Raw genomic sequence first — 19,515 nt, forward strand, 5'->3', positions numbered from 1 at the left:
TAATACCCATATCTTTTAATAACATGATCTTCCTTGAAAGAGGAAGAATACAGTAAAAATAATTTAATATTCTTTTCCAAACATTTTGTAATTTCATAGGAAACAGTCACTCTAACCTATTTGCTGTTTGTCGTTTAGTCTAGTTCTGTGAGTGATATATATTCCTTTGCTCATTTATTTCTTTAGGTAAACATTGTAACATCTGTCACAAAATTAGTGAGATTCTATAATGTGTTTTAATTTTTAATTTTGGTAGATTTCAAGAAATTCTGAACTGCTTGTTCCAGAATCGAGACGAAATTAGACAAGAATATCTGAAGTTGGAAATGTTACTAAAAGAAAATGAACTTAAATCATTCTATCAACAACAGTGCCATAAGCAAATTGAAATGATGTGTTCTGAAGACAAGGTAGAAAAGGTATTTATTTATAATTAAATTTTAGGCACTGTAAAGACATGGGGACTTCTAATTCTAGAAATGTGATAGGTAATGTTATCTAATCGCCCATTCACTACAAATACCTGGAAATGCTGGGGGAAATGTATCAAAGATTGTTTCAAATGCATAGTTACGTATGCAAGACAGAAAATTAAATTCCTAGGTGTCAGAGAGAAAACGGAAACCAAAAGAACAAAATCTCAGTTGGAACTGTTGCTTCTGTGAGGGTTGTTGGAATGCTTAACATAAACCTACCGCACTCAGGAAATGTTGGGTATCAAAGGTGAGGCAGTGGGAGCAGTATATCCCAGATGTAGGTGATAATGTACAACTTAGACCAAACTCAGATCTTTTTTTTCCAGGAAAGAATATTTTATCACTAACACTGTTAGAATTTCCATTGCGTGGTACTTGAAAAGGCAGACCATCTTTTACTTGGTTTTATTATTTTATGCAATTGTACACTGCCCTACAACCTCCATATACACAGCCCACTCCCGATACCCTAGCTTTGATGTACACTGCTATTTAGATAAGGGACTGAAGGGAGACCAGGGAGATAGAAATGGCAGACCCCACGTAAAGCTGGGAACCTCAGAAGCCTTCACTGTTCATATTGGTGGTACACCTTGAAGAAACATCTTCTTAATCAGCAAGACAACCACGCCTAGAGTAAGAAAAAGTCTCATGTAAAGATTGTCATTATAAATATACTTTTCAAAGAGTTGAGGTTTGAATTTTTACAATCCATATGTTTTATTTAGTAAAGCCTTAAAATGAAAAATTAACATAGAAAATGGTATCAGAGCAGCAATAATCTATGGGTAACCGTGCAGAAGCCGTACAGAAATAGCCTATTGAAACAGACCCTCAACTCAAATTACTAATGAGAACTCACTGTCCAAATTACAAAACACATGGTAAAACAATCCACCATAAATAAGTCAGCAGACTTAGCAAATAATGACAGGATCCCCAAAAATTCAGACACTAGAGCAATCTGATTTAAAAACTAAAAAAACTACTGGGGTACCTGGATGGCTCAGTCGGTTAAGGGTCTGATTTTGGCTCCGGTCATGATCTCATGGTTTGTGGGTTCAAGCCCCGCATCGGGCTCTGTGTTGACAGCTCAGAGCCTGGAGCCTGCTTCAGATTCTGTGTCTCCCTCTTTCTGTTCTTACCCCACTCATGTTCTGTGTCACTCTCTCAAAAATAAACATTAAAAAAAAGTTTTTTAATCTATAAAAATGACTGGGGCGCCTGGGTGGCTCAGTCGGTTGGGCGGCCGACTTCAGCTCAGGTCATGATCTCTCAGTCCGTGAGTTCGAGCCCCACGACGGGCTCTGTGCTGACAGCTCAGAGTCTGGAGCCTGTTTCAGATTCTGTGTCTCCCTCTCTCTGACCCTCCTCTGTTCATGCTCTGTCTCTCCCTGTCTCAAAAATAAATAAAACGTTAAAAAAAAAAAAAAAAACTATAAAAATGACTAAAGTCGTCAAAGTAGGAATTAATGATAAAGGAATTAAAGGTCAAAAGAACATATATTATACAAAAAGAAAACAAATGAAATGTCCAGAAATTAAAGATTTATTCACTGAAGTTTATAAGTTCATTTTATAGGCACAATGTTTTAAATACTTTGCATGCATTAACTCAATTCTCAGAAAACCCTATGGGATATGTTATTATCCTCATAATTAAGATGAGGAAACCAGAGGACAGAGAAGTCATTTTGGGCAAAGTCACACCTCTCATTAGTATCAGACCTATATGGTCTGAACTCAAGCAAGTTGATTCCAGAACCTGTTACCTCTGTCCTTTTCTATGTGTTAGATACAGCTAAAGATGAATTACTGAACTGGGAGATCTGAGGAGACTATGTCAAATAGAGGATAAAAAATAGCAAATGTAAATAAAATGTTGTTGCATGAAGGACAGACTGAAAAGGCATGCATTCTTCTAATAATTGTTATGAAGGAGGTATATAGTGCAAAAAGGGGAAAGGATAATATGCCATTTCAGGCTTAGAATTTTCTAGGACTAATAAGATGTCAATAAGATGTACATTCAAGAAGAATGAGTTCTAAACAGGATAAAAAATAATGTATTCCTAGGTGTATGCCACTCCAAATCACCAAAGAGCAGAAAAATAAACATTTTGATAATTATTCCCCCCCAGTTCTGGTGTTCACTGATGATAAGCTTAATTTATTTTTATTTTATGAAATTAGTTACATAGATAATACATGAGATGATTTGCAAATTACTTATTCAAAAGCTGTCTCTTATAGGGGCTCCTGGGTGGCTGAGTTGGTTAAGAGTCCGGTTTCGGCTCAGGTCATGATCTTGTGGTTCGTGGGTTCAAGCCTGCAACGGGCTCTGTGCTGACATCTCAGAACCTGGAGCCTGCTTCAGAGTCTGTGTCACCTCTCTCTCTGCCCCTCCCCTGCTTGTGCTCTGACTCTCTCTTTCAAAAATAAATAAACATTAAAATACTAAAAAAAAAAAAAAAAAAACTCTTATAAATAACTTTTCAGTCCTCTTAGACCTCTACCCCAAATGTGTTTCTCCTGTCCCCCAAGTATCAACTCTATATAAAAATTTCACATGTTTTAATGTTGAAAGCCATCAAATTTTAAACAGTGCTTTAAAACACTAGTATTTCAGTTTTTTTTCCAGCCTATGAAATTGTAAAATGTGATATGCTAAGAAACTAATCTTAAAGGATTCATTAGTATATCACTGATGCCAGCTTATCAGTAGCTGTTACACTCTCAACATTAGTATTTTTACTTATGAGTATGCATTTATTGTGCCTTATCTTATCAAAAAATGTCTATTTAAAAAATCACTGTTAGATATGATTGACACCAAAAATGTGAGTACTTAGTAAGATGGAGTAGGGGAATGGGTTTGGCTGGGTTTTTTTAATTTTTTTTTTTTTCTGTTTTCATCTGTATTCTTCTGCTTAATTGCCTTTTTTTCAACCCACTTACCTTTTATGATTTCTTACTTTTGGTCATTTCAATCTGCATGTTCCAGTTCTTATAGGTATTTTCATGAGACTAGGTAAACAATGGAGATAAAACCTCCTAAGTGTATCGGTTTGGGTTAAATTATTGAAAAACATAGGAAGACATCTATAGAGATTGAGTTGTTTTTGTTTTGATTTTTACACACTAAAGTGTCAAACTATAGTTTTACTAAACTGCTTGCTAAGGCAAGAAATTTTATATCTGTGTTGGACCCTCTCCAAAAGTGGTTTATTATCAGAAGTGCTAAAAGAATCTCATAACATTGATTCAGGCAGAAATGGTTCCAGAGTATAGACTCTGAGATTACAATTAAAGTGAAGCTCTTGGGTAATTTTATGACCATATAAAGATAATCTGCAAATTATTTTTAGCAAAATAATGAGTTTATTTACCACATTAGCAGTCCTTTTGCACAGAGCAGTAGTAACACCTAAATTTTAGAATTATATGTTTGTTCTCACTTAAAAAGTTTTGTGGTATTCTGGGGGTTTGTTAATAAAGTGTATAAAGTTCTTTTTAAACCTTAACAGGAAGCATTTACTTTAATGTCAGGGTTTAACATGCATATTTAGAATTTATTCTCAGATAGTTATTTGCTATTTATTTCAGAACAGTAGGTTATTATGAGTACCTTGATGGAAAATGTCCCCATAGGGAACCATCATAGAGGATACATTTGATGGACATTAGAAGTAAAAACTCAAAAGCATACTTTTTGGGGTTTTGAGTTAGGAACTTTTTGGTATTAAATTATTGGCTGCCATGAGAGCCTCAGAGCATTTCCTGCCCTGGTTTCTAAGAGTTCCTACAACATTTATAAATGTTAAAGCCAAGTAAAGATAATCTGATTTAACTGCCTTCCTCCAGGCAGGTACAATACTTTTATGTTCATTTTCAGATGAGGTGATAAAGAACCACTGAGATTAACTTGCCTAAGTTTTCCTACCTGCTGAATACAGCAGAAGAAAGTCAAGAAGCTACATATCCTACCTTCTGTTAAGGTAGTGGCTCTAAACTTTTCAGGTCTCAGGACCCCTTCCTATTTAAAAAAACAATTATTTAGGACCTAAAAGAGCTTTTGTTCATATGAATTCCATCTACCAGTATTCCTATATTAAAAATTCAAATTGAGACTTATAAAAATCTATTTAGTATCAGTTAATTTTAAAACCATTAGCTCATTGCATGACAACATAACTAACACTTTAATGAAAACTAGTGAGTTATATTTTCTTTTCAACGTTTTTTTTTTTTATTTATTTTTGGGACAGAGAGAGACAGAGCATGAACGGGGGAGGGGCAGAGAGAGAGGGAGACACAGAATCGGAAACAGGCTCCAGGCTCCGAGCCATCAGCCCAGAGCCCGACGCGGGGCTCGAACTCACGGACCGCGAGATCATGACCTGGCTGAAGTCGGACGCTTAACCGACTGCGCCACCCAGGCGCCCCGAGTTATATTTTCTAAAACAAACCAAAAGAGATAGTGAAAAGAATGACACTGTTTCACATTTTTGCAAATGTCTTTAATGCCTGGCTTTCCCCAAAAGTTTCAATACATCTTTTATGAAAGATAGCAAGAAAGAAGAAGTTAGCTTTTAAAGAGAGCCAAAAGGCCAGATTTGTGCCTACATAAAACATCAAAACTATTCAGAATATCCATTATGAGTCCTGAACCAATCATCAGGTAAGATCAGATATTTATAAGCACTCTGATATAAGCTTTATTTTCTGTTACTTGCACCAGCCTATCTAAAAGCGTTGTGGGCAAAATCAGAGCAGAGTTATTTCTTCACATCTTTCATGTTGTAGGAAAGGCAAGGTGGGACTTGTGTCTACTTTGATTTTGAGTAAAATTGTGGGAATTATCAGACCTTGTACGAACTTTTCATATGCAACACTTAATGGAATGTATTTTAGCACACACACACACAAAGTTATAGTCTTCAATTTGGCCAGTGAAATTCTTAAAGCCATAAACTCTCAACATGTAATTTTATAAAAATGAGTCACAACTCAATTTCCTATTTTCTTGCAAGCAGTAGTATTGTGGAGATTTCAAAGGGGAAATAGATTTAAATATAAAAGTATAGTCTAACTTAATAGATTACAATGGCAAACTTACAAGAAAATTTACTACTTTGCTAATATCACATACATCAAATATCATAAAAATTAGTCTGGCTATTAAATACATTATTTTTCAGGCCACTTGCCGACGAGATCATAGACTTGCAATGTTGAAAACTCGTCGCTGCTACCTAGAGAAGAAAAGGGAAGAGGAATTGAAGCAATTTGATGAGAATACTAATTGGCTCCATCGTGTAAAATCCGAAATGGAGCTCTTAGGTCAAAATGGCCATATTCCAAAGGTAAGATGTGTTTATGTGTTCAGATTCACTTTGTAAAAACTGAGTTCTTTAAACCCATTGTCTTTGTCATGGAGTAAATATCTTTCATAAGACAACTATTGCTCCATCTCTCTGAGATTTGATTCTTTTTACCATTTATATTTGAATATACCATCTGCCTTGCTAATTACCCATTAAATTTGCCTTTTCTGTACTTTGAGAAGAGTAAGGTTACTTTTAAGTGACGTTACTCTTAAGCAATCGCTTCCTTTTATGAGGTAGCTCTTAATTTTTTTTTTTTTTAATTTTTTTTCAACGTTTTTTATTTATTTTTAGGACAGAGAGAGACAGAGCATGAACGGGGGAGGGGCAGAGAGAGAGGGAGGCTCTTAAGTTAGAATGAAGTAATCAAACTATTTGAGGATTCATCATATAGGTAATTTGTTTTAATGCTTGATGTTTTGTGGAAAAATAGTTTTAAATGTAGTCACCCTTACTTGTATTATGGCTAATGAAAGCTGATTTGAAAGCTGTATGTGTGTGTACGAAAGTGAAGATATTCCACCTAGAATGGCAAAGGATTATAAAAAGTAGTGATGGGTAATGGTTAATGGCTGAATCAGATAAGAATTCTTTTCATCCGCATGGTTACAGAAATGTGACTTTACTGCCTTTACCACTTAGGGCTGTATTTTGTTCCTTTCACAATAAGTCTTGGGAATATGCAGTTCGTTCCCAATATAGCACCTCCAAAATGTCATCATTCTACTTTTCATTTCATAGTTGCCATGTCATCATTTCATCTTTAGCCTCAAGTTCACACTTAGGCCAAGAAGAAGAAGAGAGAAAAAAACGGGGGAGAGCAGAAGCTTTTCCAGAAACTCTTAACAGACATCTTATTGGCTAGAATTGTCACATGACTGTCCCTAGATATAAGGGAATATGGAAAGGTGACTGTTCTTGCTGGACACATTATCACCCTGAACAAAATTAGAGTTTTCTTAATAAGAAAGAAGAGGGAAATGAATATATAATAAGCGACAAGTAGATGCCTACTACAAAGTAACTAATTTTGATCCAAGTACCTAATACTTTAAAAGAACAACTTCTTTACACTCTTTTTTTTTTTTTTAAGGACGAGTATCTACAGCCTTTACTTTGGTGGTGCTTTTCTGAAATTCACTACTATGTATTAGCAAATTGGTATCTAGTCCTAGAACTTTGAAATTTTTAAAAAAGCACTAGACTGATTATCAATACAGATAAAATAAAGCTCAGTATATTCAGTAACAAACGAATCCAAGTTGTAATGGTTAATATTCAAAGGTAATTTTAAAAGGTATTACCCAGTACACCATGATTAGGGAAATGAATTCTCTGGTTGTCTAGCAATAGCTATCAGGGGCCATCTTTTAGCATTACAGCTCAGACTGGAGAGGGAGAAGATTAGAGGGAGCAGTCAGTGATGACAGTCAAGGTAGTGAAAGGAGCAGTGAGCAACAAACAGCAGATACCCTGTTTCCTAAAAAGAAAACCAAAGACAAGTAGAAACTGAGTAATTGTTCAGTGTGGAGATTTGTGGAGGGTCAGCCAACAACTTGATCTACACTTCAGTTATTCTAGAAGTCTTCAAAGTATCTTACCGAAAGCATGCCACTGGATTAATTCAGTAGATTAGGTATTAAGTGTAATACAAAGCATAATTTAATAATATTTTATAATATAATTTAATTGATAAAGCACTTTGGAATATTCCCTACAGAGAAAGAATGTAAATATTGGGGAAAGGTTAGACTTCAGAGTTGGAGTGGTTAGTCATTCTGTTATTTAGTAGTTGTGTTGAATATCCCCTCTAACACTGTTGTATGATTTTGGATAAGTTGTTTAATTTTGTTGTCTTAATTTCCTGTCTTCAAAATATATTTAAATATTTAAATGAGATGCTATATGCAGAGGCCTAGCACCACCTAACACATAGTAGATGGTTGACAAATAATAGTATTCTCAGCATCTATAACATACATGTCAGTAGCCAAAGAAAAGTGTCAGCTGCATTACAAAATGCACTTTCTATTCTTCCTCCAGAACAGTGATTCTGACCTTTTTGGGTAATAGATGCCTTTGAGAATCTGATCAAAAAGCTATACAGATCTTCTCCCAGAGATTAGGGAGGTCACATTCATATAATTTCACTTTTTTTTTAAGTCATTTTTCTATTTATCAGCATTAAGAGTATCTACTTTAGAAGCAAACTAAGGGACACTTTTTTTAATGCTGTATTCATATTAAGATGACAGAATAGACATTTATATAACAAGAGGAGTAAGCAAAAAGAGACAGTGATTAATCAATAAACTGTACTAGAGATTATTTAGGTTTAGAAAAGGTAGCTTCTAAAATTCCACGTAGGTCTAAGGCATCTAAAGCTGTAAGGGCTCATCATAGAATGCAGCAGCCTCCGTCAGAGCACCTACCAGAGCACCCAAGCCAGGTGCTGAGTGACAGGTTTTCTGAGAAAACAGCTGAGAGTCCTGGGCACATAAGTGTTTCTCATTCACAGCACAAGAGCCTCTTCTCTTGGAAAGGCAGCAGGTGTTGAATGTTTAGAGTAGTTTTTGGTTTTGTTTCACTTATTTATAAGTTTTACTTATTCGTTAGATACCATGTATCTCTAATATGGTCTTGTTTTCAAAATGATCATTGTCAAAATGGCTTTAGGTTAGAGTTAAAATTTTTGCACTTGTTTATCTATTTATTTGTTTACTTGCTTTAAAATAGCTAATTTTGAGAAAAGACTCCCATTGTAAACTTGGCTTTCCAAAGACAACAAGCTAGCCAAGGCCCATTGTTGACTAATATAATTATACATTCAAGGCTTGTCTTTTTAAGAGATAAGTAATTCAAGAAGATAAAAGAATAAAATTATTGGAGGAAATATTTAAAGAAGGGTTTTGTTTTTTTAAGAGAAAGGATGGAATATTTGGCAAATATGTTCAGACCATTAGGATCATTGAATTTTCTAACTGGAAAAGACTATAGAGATCATCTAGTCAAGCTCTTAAATTGTAGTCAAGTAAAGTGATCTCCATAAACACTATATTTTTGGCTTAAGGTAGCACTTTTGTCCTGGCTGAAACCATCTCTAAGACAACTTGACTCATAGGCCAGTGCTCTAACCATATTATCCTGATTCCCTAGGAAGGATTTTCTCTAAAATGCATGCTATATTTCTTGAAATATAAATCATGTAAAGAAACAACCCCCAAGTTTACTCTGTCTCAGATATATTAAATGACATTATTTCCAGTCATAGTGCCTACCACTGGCATAGGAAGTTTTGAAAAAAAGAAAAAGAAAAAACAGTTTTAAGCTTTTAGATAATCTGGTCAAATGCAGGTTAGGAAGGAATATTGAAAAGTTAAAATGGATTATGGGAATTGTCTCCAGGAGGAAGTTTCCAAGCTTAGCTTCCCTGCTTATCGGATTGCTGTCTTAGCCCCTCAGATGTCCAAAAGATTTCATTTCCTTTCATCGTATTGAGTAAAATTTTCCCAGTTAAGGATTCTGAGAATGCTATTGGACTATCCCATTCACTCTTTCATATGACCACTTAGCTGACATTTTCCTACTGAGGGTATAGTAGGCTTAAGGAAAGAAGAAGGACGTTAGGTGATAGGTTGGAGAACACTTGTACCTAAGCACATGAAGTTTAGGAAAATGGGCAGCTACAAAAGACTTTTCATACTTTTGCTCTAGGATGAAGCTTACACCAGATTGAGTGAGTGAAGGCAAGAAATTTTTATTACATGCAACTTCAGACACTGGACACTAGGTCTGTAACACTAAAATAGTTTGACACACCCCCCTCCTGGTTCTGAACCTAACATTCTAGTATAGATAGTGAAACTATAAACAAACAAATAGGTAAATGAAACAATTACTGATCAGTGCTCTGGCAGAGACTATTGGTAGTAGAGTGTCCATCTTTAAATATAATGCTCAGAGAAAGCTTCCCTGAAGAAGTGACATTTAAGTAAAAACTGGTCATATTCATGTATTTTCACAGCATTATCAACAAATTGGATAGACCAAGAAACTGCCACCAGAATAAAATTTGTTCTGAGTTCCTAACACTTAGTTTCTGAGAAACTTGAAACTTATCTTGCTTGTAAGTTATAGAACTCCTATACCAATATGTTTATTTGTCAAATTGTTTCTAAACATTATCATTTTATATATAAAAAATTAAAATTATTAACACCAATATAAAATAAGTTTTATTAAAATTTATTTAATTTCAACATTCTTAAAGGAATCTGAAGTGTAGTTTGCATTGTTTTCCCCAGGAGCTCAGTAAAGATCTTCATTGTCACCATTTGCACCTTCAGAACAAAGACTTGAAAGCACAAATTAAACATATGATGGATCTAGCTTGTCTTCAAGAACAGCAACACAGGCAAACTGAGGCGTAAGTGCATGGATTTACCTATTCTACAAATTTTAACATTGTGGCCCTAAAGAACCTGAAACAGAAGTTGTTTTCCAGAAAATTGAGTTTTATTAGGTATAGGATACATTATTTTTTAGTGTCTGCCAGCATCAGAAAGTATGCAGAGTTAGAAAACATTGATAAAGTATAAAATAGTTCTTCTCCAACTAATATTGTTATTGCTTTATAATAAAGTTTTGAAGGCATTTTTCTATAAAACTTAATTATTAGAAGCAATTACTATTAATACCAAATCAATTTTTAAGGAGGCAGTTTTTAAGTATTCATAATTCCAGAATGATTTTTCTGTCATTAAAATGAAATTACTAAAAATGTATATTTTTTAACTTCAGTTGTACCAGTTTTTATGTGATGCTATAGTAGCTCTTTCATGCTCTACTAGCTTAGTAGTAACATCTTTTGAAACATAATATTTAAAAAGTATAAGTCTTTATTTTTGTTATATGTCAGTGGCTTCTTTAGGTGTCACTTTCATGCTCTGTAGAAAAGAAATTTATTTTTCTAAGGGCTTTCCACCAGTCTACAATTCTGCAGTTCTAGTATTCTTGCATATCTAGCAATTAATTTTCCATACGTCTCATGTAAGGGAAATCATATTAGGATAGTTACTTTAAAAAGAAGAAAAAAGAGGGGCGCCTGGGTGGCTCAGTCAGTTGAGCGACCGACTTTGGCTCAGGTCATGATCTCACAGTTTGTGAGTTCAAGCCCCAGCTCAGAGCCTGGAGCCTGCTTCAGATTCTGTGTCTCCCTCCCTCTCTTTCTCTGCCCCTCCCCCACTCATGCTCTGTCTCTCTGTGTCTCAGAAATAAACATTTTTTAAAAAATTTAAAAAAAAAAAAAGAAGAAAAAGGAAAGGAAGAACTTTAGGGAGATATTCTTCTGTGGATAAAAGTTCAACCTAATGTCCTCATACTTTCTGTATCTCTGTCTAGAACAGACAATGAAAATTCTTTTACTAGCAGTCAAACCACCTGCAAGAGTTAAAGTTATCAAAGAAACCCATTAATTTATTTTACCCATACTGTATTTATTATATAAGACATATATACATTTTAAGGTAAATTTTAGTTTCAAAATGGGCAAAAAATTCTGACTAACTCTCCAATTTAGTAAATTGGTGAGCCAAAACATTACAAGCAGAGGTAACAGCATAGTAGAAAGAGTATGAGTTTTAGAGTTAGTCTTGAATTCTATTTTATATTAGCAGAATAAACTTGCATAAATTATTTAACCTCACTAAGCCTTAGTTTTCTTTTATGTTAATAGACCATAATACTTTCCTTAAAAGATTTTGAAAGGATTTAAATGACATTAAAAAGGAGGTGAACTGTCTTATTCTGACCTTGTGTAGTGGAGGCAAAAAAACTGATTTAATATACATTCAAAGTGCTGAAAGAAAAAAATTTCCAACCAAGAAAACCCTAACCACCAACAAATTATCATTCAGAACTAAAGGGGAAAGATAAAGAATTTTCCAGAGAAGCAAAAGCTAAAGGAATCCATTACCATAAAACTGGTGTTATGAAAAACATTAAAGAGACTTCTTTAGGCTGAAAAGAAAGAATGCTAATTAATAATAAGAAAACATGAAGGTATAAATCTCACTGGTATAAGGAAATATATAGTAAAGGTAGGGAATTAATTACTTAAAAAGCTGGTATGAGAGTTAAAAGAAAAACTCTAACTGTAATAATTAATGGATATATAAGATGAAAAGACATAAAATGTGTCATCAAAAACATAAAACTTGGATTATTAATTATATATTATATATATTATTATAGATTCTATGTAGAATCTAAAAAACAAAACAAAAAAAGTCCTAGCCAGAGCAATTAGACATTAAAAAGAAAGAACAGGAGTCCAGATTGGAAAGCAAGAACCGAAATTGTCACTATTTGCAGATGACATGATACTATATATAGAAGACTCTAAAGACCACCAAAAACTGCTAGAACTAATAAATGAATTTAGTAAAGTTGCGTGATACAAAACCAATATACAGAAATCTGTTGGGTTTCTACATACTAATAAACTATCAGAGAAATTAAGGAAACAATCCAATTGACAATTGCATAAAAAGAATAAAATACCTAGGAATAAATTTAGCCAAGGAGGTGAAAGACCTGTACACTGAAAACTGTTAAGATACTGATGAAAGAAATTGAAGAAGACAGAAATAAATTTAAGATATTCTGTGCTCATGGATTGGAAGAATTAATGTTGTTCAAATGTCCATACCATCCAAAGCAATCTATGGATTGAATACAATCTCAATCAAAATTCCAATGGCATTTTTGACAGAAATAGAACAAAAATTCTAAAATTTGTATAGTGTTACAGAAGATACCAAATAGCCAAAGCAATCTCAAGAAAGAAGAACAAAGTATCACACTTCCTGTCTGATTTATTTCCTTCAAACTATATTACAAAGCTGTAGCAATCAAAACATTATGGTATTGGTTTCAAAACAAGCATGTAGTATATTGTATGTTGACTAACTAGAATGTAAATTTAAAAAAAAATGAAACTGCTCTGTGTATTTAAAAAAAAAAAAAAAAAAAAATGTAGATTAATAGAACTGAGTAGAGAGCCCAGAAAATAAACCCACAGATATAAGGTCAATTAATTTATGACAGAGGAGCCAAGAGTATACAGTAGGGTGATATGCAAAAGAATAAAACTGGACCACTGTCTTACGCTATACATAAAAATTAACTCAAAATGGTTTAAAGACTTGAACATAAGACCTGAAAACATAAAACCCCTAGAAGAAAATGTAAGTAGTAAGCTCCTTACCACCACATAGGTGGTAAGAGATGATATTTTGGATTTGACACCAAAAGCAGAAGAAACAAAAGCAAAAATAAGTGAAATTACATCAGACTTTAAAACTTCTACATACAAAAGGAAACCAACAACAAAGTGAAAAGGCAACCTTCTGAATGAGAAAAAATATTTGCAAATCATATATCTGATAAAAGGTTAATGCCCAAAATACATGCAGAACTCATACAATTCAATAACAGAGAGAGAGAGACAATCTGATTTAAAAATGGGCAGAAGATCTAAATAGACATTTTTCCAAAGAAGACATATAGATAGTGAACAGGTACATGAGAAGGTGCTCAGTATCACTAACCAGGATAATGCAAATCAAAACCATAATGAGATATCACCTTATACCTATTAGAATGGCTCTTACCAGAAAGACAAGAAATAACAAGTGTTTCCAAGTATGAAGACAATAAGGAATCCTTGTGTATTATTGATGGGAATTGGTGTAGCCACAATAGAAAACAGTATGGAGGTTCTTCAAAAGTTAAAAATGGAACTACTGGGGCACCTGGATGGCTCAGTTGGTTAAGTGTCCAACTCTTGAATATGGGCTTAGGTCATGATCTCACAGTCATGAGATTGAGTCCCATGGGCATGAAGTCTGCTTAACAATCTCTGTCTCTCTGCACAGTCCTGCTCATGCTTACACACTCTCTGCTCTCTCTTAGTCTTTCTTTAAAAAAAACAATAGAACTACCATATGATCAACAAATTCCATTTCTCAGTATTTATACAAAGAAAATGAAACACTAACACAGAAAGATATATGCACCCCATGTTCATTGCAGCATTATTTATAATAGCTAAGATATGTAAACAACCTAAGTGACTATCAGTGGATGAAAGGTTAAAGAAAAAGTGGTATATGTTTATGTGTATAATATATCTATACACACACAATGGAATATTATTCAATCATAAGAAAATAATGAAATCTTGCCATTGGTGACAGCATGGATGTACCTTGAAGGCATTATACTAAATGAAATAAATCAGTGAAAGAGAAATAACAAATGATCTCACTCCTATGTGGAATCTTAAAAAAAAAAAAAAAAAAAAAAAAATTCATCAATACAGAGAACAGATTGGTGGTTGCCAGAGGCCAGGGTTGGGGACTAAGCAAAATAGGTGAAGTGAGTCAAAAGATACAAATTTACCATCATAAATAAATCATGAAACAAAATGTACAACATGGCGACCATAGTTAGTAAAATTGTATTGTACATCCAAAAGTTGCTCAAGAGTAGATCTTAAAAAAGTTCTCATTGCAAGAAAAAAAACTTACATGTAGTAATGAAAATTAACTAGATTTATTGTGGTGATCATTTGCAATATAAATAAATATTAAATCAAAAAATATAAATGAATGAATTCATAAATACATTCAAACAAATATAAGTACATATGTATGTCATGGGTCCCTAAGACCACCTCCTTGTTTGATGATTTACTACGATGGCTCACAGAACCCATCATATAGTTGTACTCATAGTTATGATTTATTATAGCAAGAGCATGCAAAACAAAATCAGCAAGAGGAAAAGGCAAATGGGGCAAAGTCCAAAGGAAACCATATGCAAGTTTTCAAGTGTCTTCTTCCACTTGGACCCACACAGGATGTGCTTAAGTCCTCCAGCAAAAAGTTGTGAATACATTTTAAATGTTGTCTAAACTTTGGGATCTCATTATACAATTAGTGCACTTGGGTTTTTACTGGGAGTTGGTTACAAAGGGCACCTTCTTCCTAGCCTGTACCAAAATTCCAGACTTTCCAGGAGGAAAGTAGTTGTTCAGCATAAACCATATTGCTTATACAAATAGTTTAAGTACAGTGAGCCACTCTTATTAGTTCTGAAAATGAGAACACTCTCAAAATTCAAGTATTAAGATGTCAACCAAGGGCCAACCTTGCCAGCAAGCCTTTTTTTTTTTTTTTTTTTTAGTGTTTATTTTTGAGAGAGAGACAGAGTGGGAGCAGGGGAGGGGCAGAGAGAGATGGAGACACAGAATCCAAAGCAGGCTCCAGGCTCCAAGCTCTCAGCACAGAGCCTGATGCAGGGCTTGAACCCATGAACCACAAGATCATGACCTGAGCCAAAGTTGGACGCTTAACCAACTGAGCCACCCAGGTGCCCCAACTAGCAAGACTTTTTAAGAATAGCAACGTCTGGCTGGCTGTGTTATGTGTTCTCTGCACAGCACCTCATTAGTATAGGTGCTCAATAAATACTGTTTCTTTTAGTGACTTTATACTTAATGACTTTTCCCTATAGTTGTTGCCTACGTGATTTAAATGGAGTACTCTCTACCCTCCCAAAAAGGGGCAGTGTCACAATTTATGTGTACTACTATCTAAATATTTAAGTCTCTGAGGTAAAAGCGCAGTTATTTCCTTGATTGTTAAAATTAATGCCTATCCTTTTTCCGCTGCCCTACCATACTTCAAATAATCCTTTTCTGCCGGATGTTATGAGTCAACTGAATCAACCAGGTCCGAAGCATTTCAAGGTCATTCAAGTTGTTTGACATCTTCCTTGATATAAAAATTAGGAACCATTAATTGAGTGTATAAATTTATAACTGTTTAGCTGTGGTATTTCTTCAGTGAGCACTTACATGGAGGTCTAATACATAAAAAGATACATTCAGTACTGCTCTGATTGATAGCATTAGGCAAGATTTTGAATCAGAGCCAAGAATCCAGTGCCCCTTTGATTCCCTTTAGCTACCATCCTTGTCCACAACTCTTCTACTTGGAACCCCTCTGAATGGCTTTGAAAGCCATTGCTTTAACTCATAAAGAGCTATCTTGGAGGAAATTTGACTCTGCGGTTCCTTCAAAATACTATATGCCTGAAACGGATCTCATCATTTAACAGTGCATTTTTTCATTTTAATTCCATGGTACTTAGTATGAGTAATAACAGTATCTTTGTTTTATAAATCACATAATGCTTTGTAGAAACCTTTTACATGTATTTAACTCACTTAGTTTTGACAGTAGTCTCCTGTTTTAAGTAATGACTGTCTAGTTGTACCCCAAGTTATCGAGAAGAAACCTCAGTTCGTGTATTACCCAAGATCATCTTGGAATTGAAAACTAGCCAAGTCTACACCCTGGTGCTTGTAATTCCCATCCAGGATTCTTTCCACTCTGTACTTAATGTAGTGAAAATATGTTGAGGTATTTTATTGAAATATCTAAATGAAAACATATACAAGATATTATTTAATGATGTGCTAATACTTAGGATATTATGTAGAACTGTAATAGTGTATTTAAAATTTAATATTTATGTCTCTTGTCACCTTTTTTATATAGAGTATTGAATGCTTTGCTTCCAGTCCTAAGAAAACAGTATTGTGCATTAAAAGAAGCTGGCCTTTCAAATGCTGCTTTTGAGTCTGACTTCAAAGAAATTGAACATTTGGTAGAGAGAAAGAAAGTGGTGGTTTGGGCTGACCAAACTAATGAGCATACTTTAAAGCAAAATGACCTAACAGGGGTTTCTGTTCTTATGACCTTTCCACAACTTGGACCACCAGATCAATCTCCTTGTTGTAAGTACAGCTTTTCTTTTATTAGGTAAATTATAAGGTTATTCCTAAAGAGTAACCTCCTTTATATATTGATCTCCAGAACAGTTAATTTTTTAATAGGTTTGGCTATTTTGTGAGAATTAATGGGAAAATTAGCTTCACAATCATTTCATTAACCAGTACCTTTCAAAGGTTTAAGAGCCAAATATGCTTGATGTCCTAAATAACTCTAGCAATAAAACCTTTAAGTTATTTTACCTATTTTTGATGGAATAATTGTACTTCCACCCTTCTTTAAAAGTTAACCTCATTTAAAGATGAAGATGATAATCAAGAATATTATATTCTGTAATACATAATAATCTGTTCTTAAGATCAACTAACAGCATAGAATAAACTATATTTTATTGCCATATATCACTTGTTATCAAAGTGTGTTTAGGACATTTTAATTGCAAAACAAACATATAATGTTTAAAATAAATTCAGGCAATATAGAATTACACGTACAAGTGGAATGGCCTCTTCAACTTTCCCCAGAACCCAATCTTGTGTCCTGTCTCAGAAATAAATACATTTAACAGTTTGATTGTCTTTATAGTGTGTGTGAATGTGTGCATCCGTGTGTGTATGTGAATGTGTAATATTTGTAGTACATAATCTAACTCTAGCTTTTTGTTAAGTTTCATATGAATCATAGCACATAATATATATTGATCTACAACTTTTTTTTTATTTGTCTAGTTTATTATGAACATATTTAGGGTATATGCTTAAAGAATTTACCTTATTTGTTTATTTTTTTAACAATTGTGAGAATTCAGAGAATAGATGTACCATAATTTATTTAACCATTGATCTATTGGTGAACAGTGCATCAGAAAACATGCTTGTATATTCACATTTGTGCATATGTACCAGATTCCTAGAGACTGATTTGTTGGAATATAGGACAAGTAATTTTTTAAAAAATTAATCTATCAAACTCCAAAATTTTCTCTATGCCAAATGTATATGAGATAACCTCTCTCATTCTTATCCCAAAATAATAGCAACCCTAAACTGGTCTGTATTCTTTTTAAATTTGCAGCTCTCAGACTTTACCTCCAAACTTTTCTGTCTTTCTAGAAGTTTGGATCTTCCCAAGGCCCTATTCTACTTTTCTTTGTTTCCAATGCTGGTACTAGGAGGTTTCCATTTTGTTTAGAGAGTTTTAATTTACCGTACAACATCGCAGTCAATCCATTGATCAGTTAATCTGATTATCATTGGTAATTACCTTGTAGTCTCTCCCCATTCCTTTTTTCTGAGTTTACAGATTTGGGAAAAGCGTTTCTCATATATACAATAGTGGGGTCCCAATTTTCCTTGTAGCTTTTCTGTTGATCTGATCCACGTGATTTCCAACTTCCAAAAATTACCCAGTTTCTGATGTTGGCAGCTGTTTCTTTTTTCTATTGCTGATGCTGTGTCAATGGATTTTAAGAGGAAGATGAGGCAAATCTCTGTAGATTTGTGTATTTGATTTTATTTCTTTTAGTATGATCTCTTCTTGTCAAAACGGTCAGTCAAATATTTATTTTGTAGCTTTTTCCTTTTAGGTGTTTGTTTCCTTTTTCACTGTGGGTTTTATTTTCTATTTAATTGCTTTTATCTTTACTTTTATTATTTCTTTCCATCTACTTTTACTCGGTTTATACTGCTGTTTTTATTTCTGACTGGATAAAGATGGATATTTGTTCATTAACTTTCACCTGACTTTTCTAATTTATGCATTAATGTCCATAGGTTTCCCTCTAAACACAGCTTTAACTTCATTTCACAAGTTTTGATACATAATATTCTAGATTATTATTCGTTCAAAATATTTTCTGATTTCTGTTGTAATTTCTTCTTTTACCTATGGAGCATTTTTTTCCTCACTTTTTATTTAAAATTGCACTTTCAGATTGAGCAAATTTCCATTTGTGTTCAGGCTTGGAGAAGCAATTAAAATGAGAATCATACTTTTTTTTTTTTTAATGTTTTATTTACTTTTAAGACAGAGAGCATGAGTGGGGATGGGAAAGAGAGAGGGGGAGACACAGAATCTGAAGCAGGCTCCAGTCTTTGCACTGTGAGCACAGAGCCCGACGTGGGGCTTGAACTCAGGAACTGTGAGACCATGACCTGAGCCGAAGTTGGACACTTAACCAACCGAGCCACTCAGGCGCCCCGAGAATCATACTTTTTTAAGTGCCATATAGGCATCCGATAAATATTTCACAAAACTGGTAGATTAGTTTTAATATTTTTTAGTTTTTATTCTCTAAAAAGCTATAGCATATTCCATCCAATTTTTTATTTTTAGCTTAATTGAATTGTATTCAGAGAAAATACTTAATATGATTTTAATCCTTTGAAGATTATAGAGACTTGTCTTATGCCCAACATATAGTTAGCTGGTATAAGTGTTTCAAGTATGCTTATAAAGAATGTGTATTTTGTAGTCATATATTGCCAGTCTGTTAGGTCAAATTTGCTGTGTTCTTCAAATTTTACTCTTACAGACTTTTTTTTTAATTCACATTCTATCATATACTGAGGAGACCTATTAAAAATTCCCTTTATTACATTGGATTTTTCTATTTTGCATCAGTTTTCTTTCACCACCCTAACAAATCAACACAAATATGTCAACCTAAAATAATCCGAGTTCTGTAGATCAGAATTATGGCAGGCTCAACTGGTAACTCCACTTAGAGTTTGAGAAGGCCAAATCAAGGTGTAAGCCAGCTGGATCTCTTTCCTGGATGTTCTGAGGAGA

The 19,515-nt window shown here is 33.9% G+C and overlaps 1 protein-coding gene and 1 non-coding gene across 3 annotated transcripts in view; both read left to right on the top strand.

Annotated features, from left to right (window-relative positions):
* The window catches only part of KIF18A (kinesin family member 18A), an 80,471-nt gene that overhangs the window by 26,370 nt on the left and 34,586 nt on the right, over window positions 1-19,515 (top strand). For both annotated transcript variants that reach the window (XM_049648911.1, XM_049648917.1), the window contains exons 11-14: window positions 257-419; window positions 5,678-5,842; window positions 10,168-10,289; window positions 16,492-16,730. In XM_049648911.1, the coding sequence (XP_049504868.1) occupies window positions 257-419; window positions 5,678-5,842; window positions 10,168-10,289; window positions 16,492-16,730 (689 nt within the window). The remainder of the gene's footprint in view (window positions 1-256; window positions 420-5,677; window positions 5,843-10,167; window positions 10,290-16,491; window positions 16,731-19,515) is intronic.
* LOC125917623 (small nucleolar RNA SNORD57) lies at window positions 11,649-11,714 on the top strand. The gene has a single exon (XR_007456245.1). It is a non-coding gene; the product is annotated as a small nucleolar RNA SNORD57 (small nucleolar RNA).

The sequence above is a fragment of the Panthera uncia genome, chromosome D1, assembly GCF_023721935.1.
Source record: "Panthera uncia isolate 11264 chromosome D1, Puncia_PCG_1.0, whole genome shotgun sequence".
NCBI lineage: Eukaryota > Metazoa > Chordata > Mammalia > Carnivora > Felidae > Panthera > Panthera uncia.